General features: G+C 39.3%; 1 protein-coding gene across 2 annotated transcripts in view; it reads left to right on the top strand.

The window, feature by feature from the left end:
- Positions 1-796: 796 nt before the first annotated feature.
- The window catches only part of LMOD3 (leiomodin 3 (fetal)), a 12,866-nt gene continuing 2,560 nt past the window's right edge, over positions 797-11,102 (top strand). Inside the window, exons 1-3 of one of the 2 annotated variants that reach the window (XM_012655774.1) lie at positions 797-883; positions 983-1,305; positions 3,878-5,236. In XM_012655774.1, the coding sequence (XP_012511228.1) occupies positions 1,012-1,305; positions 3,878-5,236 (1,653 nt within the window). In that variant the 5' untranslated portion in view covers positions 797-883; positions 983-1,011. Of the gene's footprint in view, positions 1,306-3,877; positions 5,237-11,102 lie in introns of both variants that reach the window. The other variant, XM_012655773.1, reaches the window with a different exon arrangement.

Raw genomic sequence — 11,102 nt, 5'->3', positions numbered from 1 at the left:
GAGCGTATCTGGAGGATACATTCCTAAAAGTGGAATTGCTGGGTGAAAGAAAATGTACGCTTGTAATTTGGACAAATGTTGCCATGTTGTCCCTTGAGGTTATGAAAAATCTTCTCATGGTTTCTTCTACTATTTTAATGGTATGTGTTTTTTTTTTTTTCCATTTCACTATAGATCCATTTTAATTGCCCTTGGCTTACTGGATAGTTAATAAGAAAAACAAATAATTTAAAATAGTAAAGTCCTCACTCATAGTGGAAATTCAAGTGCTGGTTGTCCCCATCTGTTAGATCACAGGATCTAGATGTAAATAGGACATCTTGCAAAGGTTCAGCTTACACAGCAGATGAATAAGATAGCAAGACCTCTCTGCTCTCCTGTGTGCGCTCTACTTGCTTCCAGACTCACACTGCAGAGAAGAGGCAGACCCTAAGAGTTTGATTTCTATTTAACACCTTTGAGTGAATTTTTCCCTCCAAAAGAACTCAGGATGCTGGTTGGATTTCCCTTCTGAAATAGTGTAAGTTGCTTTAATACTTAAATAAAAAGGGGCAGAATCCCCTAGAGTATTGGGGTATGTATGAGTTGCGTGAGTTTTTGTGTGGCAATGTAAGGGCATACCTATAGGCAGAGAATGAATTTTATTCCTGCAGAGATTCTGTCGACTGGCTACTTGCCGGTCAGCCTAAGCAGCTGTACTGAAATGTCAGATGGATTTGCACAGCTGACTCAAGTTGCCGAAAAGAGAGCGGCACAGTAGTTTCATAAATTGACCCTACCCGGCCAAGCCCTGCTTAATATAGATCCGACACAAGCTTAGCTGTGATCACTCCTAGCTGTTCAGCAAACACCACTGAAGTTCTTGGGAAAAAATATCTCAAGAGTCTGTTGACCTGGAACACTTGGTAACTGTGGGACCTTCTTGAGGCTTTTATTTCTTCTTCTTTTTAAAAGTCATCTTTGATTATTTCTTCTTTTCTAGTAAAATAGAAACATCTAGAAAAAAGCATAATGTCAGAGTACAGCAGGAATTCAGATCAAGAAGAAGTTTTTGGTGAGGAGGTTAATGAAGATGAAATCTTGGCCAACTTGTCCCCCGAAGAACTGAAAGAGCTGCAGTCGGAAATGGAAGTCATGGCACCTGACCCCAGCCTTCCCGTGGGGATGATTCAGAAAGATCAAACCGACAAGCCGCCCACGGGGACTTTCGATCATAAATCTCTCGTTGACTATATGTACTGGGAAAAGGCGTCCAGGCGCATGCTGGAAGATGAACGCGTTCCTGTCACCTTTGTGAAATCCGAGGTAACCAGGGATTCGTGCATAGCAGGGAAATGGCTGCCTGGGACTGGGCTGTTGGGTGTCCGTGTGGTGACTGTGATTTCTCAAGACTCCAGTATTTGGTTCTGTTTTGTTTTTGTCGCATCTAGATTAAATCATAATATTTAATCCTACTCCACACTGGAACTTTCTGAAACACTTATATGGTACAGTTGTGAGGGAAAAGTTGGTAATGTCTTGCAAATCCTATTTTTAAAATTGCTATTGGGTTCGTTGTGTAGGAAAGTCTATGTCCTATAACCGTGATACTTAGTGACTTAACTCGTAACCTTAACTTTTTTTTTCTCTTTTTCTTTTTTTGGATCACAGACCCCTTTGAGAAACTAATGAAAGCTTGGCACCCTCTCTTTCTGGCACATCTATACACGTGCAGTATTTCACCTACGATGTGAAAGGTTTCACAGTCCTCTTGACGTCTAATCACACATCATACACTTAAACCAAGTTGAACTATTGAAAATGTCTAATATTCCCACCATGTGTTGGCTATCAGTGACGGCATTTAGAAGTTGATAGCTATTAAGCTGTTTTAAACATAGTTCTTTCTTGAATGTTTTTGAATCTAAAAACTAGAATTGTCTTTGATTCTACAAACTTGTCAAATATCAGCATATTGTTTTTAATGTTCCTCTTGAAAATGACTTAGCAAAAAGAGGACAGAGATACCTTCAGGTAAAGTCTCTTTCAACTACGCCTGCTGACATACATGTATCTTGTCACGTTACAACCATGCTGGCTGTAATTAAGAAAGGAAAGTTGTCAACTGGCTTCATGATCAGGAGAGTTTAAACAAGTATTGAGCTCCAGAAAGTAAATAGCTGGCTTGATCAGTTAGAATTTAAGGTACACTTTGCAGACATTTTACAATTGGAAGTCAATGGATTAAAAACCAATTCTATATGAACGCTGATTTCAGGGAAAAAAATATGACAGCACTTTTAACATTTTTTTTCCTTCCTCTGGTATAAACAGCTTAATGGTTGGCTCCCCCTGCTGGGACAGATGAGAAAGGCAGGGGTAAAGATTTCAGGTGGTGAAGGTGACTGTCGTCACCGTCAATTCCAACCTATAGATAAGCATCAAGATTAAGTTCTTGTTCAGATGAACCATTGTCTCAAATTGCTAGACCAGCTCTCCAGATGACACCTACGAGGTACATGTAGGTATAGAAAAGCATAATAACTGATGTGCAAGAATGTAGTAAACATTATTGATAAAAGACTGCCATTTTCTCTCCCAGACTAAGCAATTATTTCTAAATCTCTGCATAATCCTGTTCTGTTTTGTAGCTGGTTCAGCCACCTAGGCAATTTCTTTCAAAAGAAACTGGACTAGTGCACCTGTCCTTTGAGTAGCCAGGGCAGTTTTCAAAGAACTGAGGAGATAAAATTAAAATCAAGGTTTTGAAAAACATATTCCAAAATATCAAACTACTCTTATTTTCCCCACATTATGTTATGTTCTCAGGTAAATTTGATGTACACGCTATACTAGATTCGCAGGCATTTTAGGAATGTAAATTTTAGTAAGGGCAATAGGAAATTATTGTGAACCGCAAGGCTGTTGAGTATAAAGATGACTATTCAGCATGTATAAAACCAAGACTTTAGTGTATTGATGAAAAACTCTATAAAGTTTTCAAAATAATTTTTAACTGCTTCTAGAATTGAACACCATTTTAAAAAACAGTATAGAATCTGAGATCAGAATTCACTAGGTTTCATCTTAATATATGGAATGAGATAAACAGCTAAAAATGTGTGTTTCTATAAAAATTTGTCTTTATTTTGGCTGCATTTGTTTATACAACTAATATGTGTACTTTGTTATTTAAAAAACCTCAAATACTCTACAATTATATAACATAAAAAATAACAGTTCTGGCCGGGCGCGGTGGCTCACGCCTGTAATCCTAGCTCTCTGGGAGGCCGAGGCAGGTGGATTGTTTGAGCTCAGGAGTTCGAAACCAGCCTGAGCAAGAGCGAGACCCCGTCTCTACTAAAAAAAAAAAATTAGAAAGAAATTAATTGGACAACTAGAAATATAGAGAAAAAATTAGCCGGGCATGGTGGCCCATGCCTGTAGTCCCAGCTACTCGGGAGGCTGAGGCAGGAGGATTGCTTGAGCCCAGGAGTTTGAGGTTGCTGTGAGCTAGGCTGACGCCATGGCACTCACTCTAGCCAGGGCAACAGAGTGAGACTCTGTCTCAAAAAAAAAAAAATAAATAACAGTTCTTCCAAATGCTTCCCCTCCTAAGGGTTTTCTTAGTGGTTATCTCCCTTCCTCAAAAATAACCATTAATTTGGTAAACATTCCAACAGATTTTTTTCCTATACATATAAAAATATTTATATATTGTATGTGTATATATAATATATACACACACACACATACACATATACAAATGGAATAATACTGTACATGTAGTTTAATTGCTTGCTTTTTTTACTTAAATATTTTTACCTCTAGTAGATACTGCTCTACTTCATATTTCTTCACTGCTATGTATTCTAACCCTAATAAACCTCTCTTTTAGGAAAACACTCAAGAACAGCATGAAGAAACAGACAAAGGCAATAAAAATATGTTTCAGTTTTTAAAAGAGAAGCTCAATAATGAAATAGCTGCAAACAAAAGAGAATCAAAGGGCAGCAACGATGTCCAAGAAACAGATGATGATGATGATGGTGATGAAGAAGATGATGATGATGAAGGAGAAGATGATGGTGAAGAGAGTGATGAAAACACAAAAAGGGAAGAGGAAGGTGAAGCAAAGAAGCAGATTAGAAATTGTGAGAGCAACTGCCAACAGGCAATTAATAAAGCATTCAAAGAACAGAGAGACAGACCCGAGGGCCAGGAAAAAAGTGAGAAGAAAATATCAAAATTAGATCCCAAGAAGTTAGCCCTAGATACCAGTTTTTTGAAGGTAAGTGCAAGGCCTTCAGGAAACCAAACGGACCTGGATGGGAGCTTGAGGCGAGTTAGACAAAATGACCCTGACATGAAGGAACTCAACCTGAACAACATTGAAAACATCCCTAAAGAAATGTTACTGGACTTCGTCAATGCAATGAAGAAAAACAAACACATCAAGACTTTCAGCTTAGCGAACGTGGGTGCAGATGAGAGTGTGGCATTTGCCTTGGCTAACATGTTACGTGAAAATAGGAGTATCACCACTCTCAACATCGAGTCCAATTTCATTACAGGCAAAGGAATCGTGGCCATCATGAGGTGTCTCCAGTTTAATGAGACGCTCACTGAACTTCGGTTTCACAATCAGAGGCACATGTTGGGCCACCACGCTGAAATGGAAATATCTAGGCTCTTGAAGGCGAACACCACTCTCCTGAAGATGGGCTACCATTTTGAGCTTCCAGGTCCCAGAATGGTGGTAACTAACCTGCTCACCAGGAATCAGGATAGACAAAGGCAGAAAAGACAAGAAGAACAAAAACAGCAGCAACTCAAAGAACAGAGAAAGCTAATAGCCATGTTGGAGAATGGCTTGGGGCTGCCCCCCGGGATGTGGGAGATGTTGGGAGGACCCATGCCAGACCCCAGGATGCAGGAGTTCTTCCAGCCGCCGCCTCAGCCTCCCAACCCCCATGTAGCACCCTCGAGTCGAAGAAATGAAATGATGAAAAAGCCATCACAGCCTCCACAGTACAAGACCGACCCTGACTCCTTCCGGGTGGTGAAGCTGAAGAGAATCCAGCGCAAATCTCGGATGCCAGAGGCCAGAGAGTCACCGGAGAAAACCAACCTCAAAGATGTAATCAAAACGCTGAAGCCAGTGCCGAGAAATAGGCCACCCCCATTGGTGGAAATCACTCCCAGAGACCAGCTCTTGAACGACATTCGTCACAGCAATGTTGCCTATCTTAAACCTGTAAGTAGAAGGAGGGAGAAATGGTGGATGAGTACCACAATAAATGTATCCCAACTCTATTCCTGACCAACCGGGAAAAGCCAGTGAGCATTACGAATAAATATATAAATTACTGGTTATCCCTAAGGATGTATACCTCAGGTACACCTATAGATAGATGCACTTATATGTAGGCCTGCACATAGTAGACCTACATGTAGGTACACCTATATGTCTTCTGTAACAACCATATTAGCAGCTAACATTTATTGAGCACTTACTATAGGCTAGAGTCTATGAATTAACTGATATAATCATCTTAACCCTGTAAGGTAGGTACTATTCTCCCCACTTTATAAAAAGGAGACTGAAGCTAAGAGAGGTGAATAACATGTCTAGGAGAGACAGCTAAGAAGCAGTAGAGCTGACATTGAAACCCAGTTCTGAGTCCAGGGTCAGGCTTTAATTCACCCCGTTATTTGCTATTCAGAGCCCTCCAAGTGCATATTCAAAATAACACCACTCCAGCCACACAGAGCTGGCACTCAGATCCCCAGGAAGCTGTAAGGAATAAATAAAAATGAGGCCTAATTAGGCCAGTCATTTGTAGATAACTGAATGCTTACAAAATGCTTAAAAATAGTTGGTTCTTTTTTAGTAGATGAAGAAAGACTGTCTGCAAATCGCATTTACACTGCTCACCTTTTAGGGAGGGCTGACTAGTGGTAAACTTCAGGTTAGGTAACCGTGAATTAATGGAGCTTTAAAATATTTTACTATTATTTGTTTTAGTATTTACTATGATTCACTATTACTAAGTGGAAAAGTCCTATTCCCTGCAGCTTAAGTTGCAGAAATGAAAAATTTGGGGTCATTTTTATGATGGCATTTAAGGAAGCTGAAAGATATGTGTTCATGGCCACACATGATTGGTAATTAACTGTATTATTTTAAAATCTCGTGTGTTATTTAGCCATGATACTACGTTGACAGAATAGTCGATATATTATTATATTTCATACAGATTCACAATTCCTGCAAGACATGTTAAACAAATTTCCGTGCAAGCTTGTTCTTTTTCTGCTTTATAAAGCTTTATATTCTAAAATAAGATAATTATTACTTATTCACATATATATGTATTCCTTATTCCCAATCTCTAGTAATGCAGAATACAATATTCCATTATTTCTAAATCAAAGTCTTTCATCCATGACTTACAGGGACTCTGTTCTTCCTGGAGCAGGGGCCAGGATCAGAACACTAGAGGTCACTTGAGGTCAGGTGAAGGTTCTTTGCCTGCCCTTGGGCACAACATCAAGACTTTCTGCACCTGCTCTCATCCAGGCAGCCAGACCTCCACTGGGGGCAAATTGGGTTTGAGAGAAAGTAGCTCTATTACTTCTTCTGTAACCGGTTATTGGCAAAGAATATCCAAGCCACCTTGATAGTTATATAGGCAGAAGATAACAGTCTGAAAAGAATGATGGAAAGTCTTTTTAAAAATCTGTGTTAAAGGTGGCATGTGGATTCAGAATAGAAGAGGGAATGAAACTCAAATGATCACGTGAACCAACTCCCTGACTTCTGAAGGAATGTCCTGAGCAAATCTGCTTTCTCTGAGTCTATTTCATTTTATCTGTCTACCAATTCATTAATGCAACAGATATTTATGTCAGGAACCCTGAGAAGGGTTGGAAATACAGCAGTGGATAAGTCAGGTATAGTCTTGACCTTATATAGAGCTTACAATGTAGGATTTATAATTTTTCAGAGTCAAGACCCTTTGCCTTTTACTCAACTGAGAACACTTCAACTTTGGGTCTAGACCCTAAAGCAAAAGATATTAAAATATATTCATGATGATAATTGCAAGAATACAACACCCTACCAAGGACTACATTTTTCTTATGTTAATCAGTTCAAAAATATTATTGATTTTTAGTGTGTTTGGTGATGGTATTTTTTTTTTAATAATCTAAGAAAGAAAAACATGTTGCAAAGGAAACTTGACATGCTTTCTGAATGACAATCTTACGTATCACCCTCTGCTTTGAAATGGCTTTCATCTATTCTGGGGGATTGGCAATTTCTCCTGTATTCAGTTGCCTGGCTTGGCCTGCAATAGGCATCTTTTTGCCATGTATCTCACTTACAAAATGTCACACAACTCTGTCTATTTGGTTCTGGAAAACACTGGGTGAGAAAAAAGTGAAAATGCAGCTTTCCACTGGTGAAAATTTGCTTTGCTAATATCAGTTTGCTTCCTGCTGCTTTGTGTCTGTGCCTTTCTGCACATACCATAAATTTCTGCTTTAAAGCCAAATCATAGTGTAATCTTTTAAAAGACATTTCCACTTTTTAATCTTTTTCAAAAAAATCATTTTAGATTTATAGGAGGTCAAAAGTAGTACAAAGAATTCTTACATACCCGTAGTATTTTACCACATAGGCTTTATCACTCTTTAAAAGCTATTTTAAGTGGCAACACATCTACATGTGTGTAGTACCAACAAGGCACATGATTCAGCAGAGGTGATAATAGCATGAATAGCAATAATAGCATGATGTGTTCGCACCTGTGTCCGCAGCCAACTATTGTCAGACACCATTGATTTTAAGAGGCTTTCTGATTTCAGAGCTGTTTAAACATCATAAAATGTGCATCTGAGACTCAGTGAAATACTATAAATGCCGTGAGTGGCGAGATCACAAAATCCCAGCAGAAAGGTATATTTTCGGCCAATCAAATGAGATGAGACAATGCTTACTTTATAGAGGCGAAATGAAAGGTTTTTGGATTTCAGGCAGAGATGCCCTCCAAACCCCTGGATTTTCAAGAATAAGGTTAAAATTAAAACATAATTTTGAAATCTTGTGATTTTTGTTACTGATGTTCCTAATTAGAACACGGACTATTTCAAAACATACAAATTATTCTTAGAAAACTAAAAGCAGCTGTTTTCCTCTCGTAGTTTTGGAAATAGTTTTGTATTTTCCAGAGCACATCCCAATAATCTGTTTGTGTTTTAAAATTATTTATTTTTAAAAATTTTAATGCTTATTCTCTCCCATCCCATGCCTCTGGCCTGAGGGGCCTGAAATGAAGTAAGTTGCCAGCAAAAAATAAAAGAAAATCTATATACTTGTTTAGCTCAAATGCTTCCTCCTCCAAGAAACTGCTCATTCAATTCAGTTTGAGAGAAATTTACTTTGGGGGCCAGCTATTGAAAACTGGGGGACTACAGGCCAGGTGTGCAGGCCTGCTTTATTTGACTTAGGTACTATTGTATACGTTTTTATAATGTCACATAAAAATCCAGCAGATCTGGCCTCACTGCATTGGCATGACACAAGTCAGCTGTTTCTGTGCCTTGGCTTCTCCCTTGAGAGAGGTAATGGACTGTCCAGTTTTCCTCTTTTGCCCCACGGCCTTACACCTGGCACGCTTCACTTATTTATATTATTTGGCTCCCGTAGAATTTTTTAGTTTGCTCTGGTTGTGTTTAGCTATGTTTTTAAAATCTTTGTCTTATCTAACAAACTGAATTTATTAGATAATGACTAATTCATTTCCCTGTAAGTTAATCACTCTGAGTCAATATAACAGCAGCACAGAGGAAAGAGACTTGTGCAGGCTTACCCCTCCCTGACAAATGTATCATTCTCTTTCATCTTCAAAATTTTGTGGTCTGCTCACTGCCTACCATCCCTGATGAGTATGTGGAATTTCCACAGAGAGAAAATCCCATTTGCAGCCACTGTTTAATTCACTGAGGCCCAATGGCATTTATATCATAACTAAGCTTCTGTGCCAAACAAGGTTAACTACTTTAGCATTCACTCAATTTCTCTCTGGGCTCATTTATGTAAATCTGAACTGCTCCCATCTAGTTGGCTAAAGCCATTGCTAAACTTTTCCTCCAGAAAGACTTCAGTGTAATACTATCCTGAGTAGCCTGACTTCACCAAAAGACTTCATGACACATTAGTTCTTGTTTTGATTACAGAATTTAAGTTTATAGACTCTCGAGCATTCATCTTTATCTCTGGCCATTTCTTTTTTGCCTCATTTATAAGATCTCTCTCTCTTTAACCAGGCTTTCTCTATCCTTTTGTAATTTTCTCCTCTTTCCCATCGTTTCCCTTTGTTTTAATGTCACATAATCTAGAACAGTCCCCAATATCCCTTCTTTAGATTGCTCAGGGATTTTTTAGCATCTTCATTCAATTTGTCCCCAAACCAAACTTTCCCCTTTTAGGCCTGGTGGTGGTTTCTGGTTTCCAATTTTCCATAGTGTCTCCATTCTGTCGTGCATTCAGTTCTAAAACTCCAGAGTTATCTTCACTCTTTTTTTTCTGGCCTTTTTCTTCCTTTTTTGCCTCCAATAAAGGAACCGAGAGAATCTACAAGAGCCAAAGCCAAACATAGATTATAGCTTTGGAAATGTTATGATTCTTATAAATGGAGTCTCCGTAGGAAAAAAAGCAATGTAGCATTTCAAGTTCTTCCCAAAAGAACATAGATAGTCCAGGAATGACATAGACCAGAAATTGCCTGCCCTTAATAGCTAGTGGGAAAGAGAGTTTTTGATATGCTTTTCTAAAGACTGTATAGTGATTCTCAAACATTTGGCATGCATCAAAATCACCTGGAAGGCTAGATGCAGATTACTGAGCCCACCTCCAGAGTATCTGAGTCAATAGGTCTTGGGTGGGGCCTGAGAATGTGCATTTCTACCAAATGCCCTGGTGATGCTGATGCTACTTATTTGGGGACCACATTTTGACAACCACAACTCTATACATCCATGGCAAACCACATCTTCCTGCTATTTTTCCTGAAGGGCCTTGCTTACCTCTATACCACCCTCTGCCTCAAATTACCTTTTCTTGGCCGGGCGCAGTGGCTCACGCCTGTAATCCTAGCTCTCTGGGAGGCCGAGGCGGGCGGATTGTTTAAGCTCAGGAGTTCGAAACCAGCCTGAGCAAGAGCGAGACCCCGTCTCTACTAAAATTAGAAAGAAATTAATCGGACAACTAAAAATATATAGAAAAAATTAGCCGGGCATGGTGGCGCATGCCTGTAGTCCCAGCTACTCGGGAGGCTGAGGCAGGAGGATTGCTTGAGCCCAGGAGTTTGAGGTTGCTGTGAGCTAGGCTGACGCCATGGCACTCTAGCCCGGGCAACGCAGTGAGACTCTGTCTCAAAAAAAAAAAAAAAAAATTATCTTTTCTTCTATTTCTATCTTAAAATCTATCCAATTTCCAAGGCTTGGCTCAAATACCACTACTTACACAAAAAAACAAACCAAACACCAGCAGTCTTGCTGTATATTTCTCTTACCCTTTATCTGTGTGTGTCTTTTATAGCACCTCCCACACCCTGCTTTAGCTTGACAGTCCTTGTGGACACAGTGTGTGTCTTCTACCAGATTCTGGCTTCCTCAGGGCAGATCTTCCTCATCTCTATCCTGGACATCCACTGAGATGTAGGTCTAGAGCATGAACTCCACACGGGTGTGGCAAATTACATACCCCCTGCTGAAATTGATCCTCCCATCCCACGCCGCCTCCCAGTCTCTGGGTGTATGAACATGCATACACTGTGTGATGTTACACACACACACACACACACACACACACACACACACTGTTAAAAAACTAATTTTAACTAGCAAGAGAAGCTGAAGAGGGCTCCCTAACAATAATGCAAATTGATTCTCTCCTGGTTGTAAGTTTTATATTTTTATAGCATCAAATCAAACTATTTTTTCCCAATGGTTTTGTCTTTCATGCCCTGATGAGAAATGGCTTCTCTAAAGATTATTAAAATATGTGCCTATCTTTTCTTGTGGTTTTTATAGTTTTTGGTGTTTAAAAAATA

This window comes from Propithecus coquereli, unplaced genomic scaffold, assembly GCF_000956105.1.
Source record: "Propithecus coquereli isolate 6110/MARCELLA unplaced genomic scaffold, Pcoq_1.0 Scaffold486, whole genome shotgun sequence".
NCBI lineage: Eukaryota > Metazoa > Chordata > Mammalia > Primates > Indriidae > Propithecus > Propithecus coquereli.
This window is presented reverse-complemented; position numbering and strand designations above follow the sequence as displayed.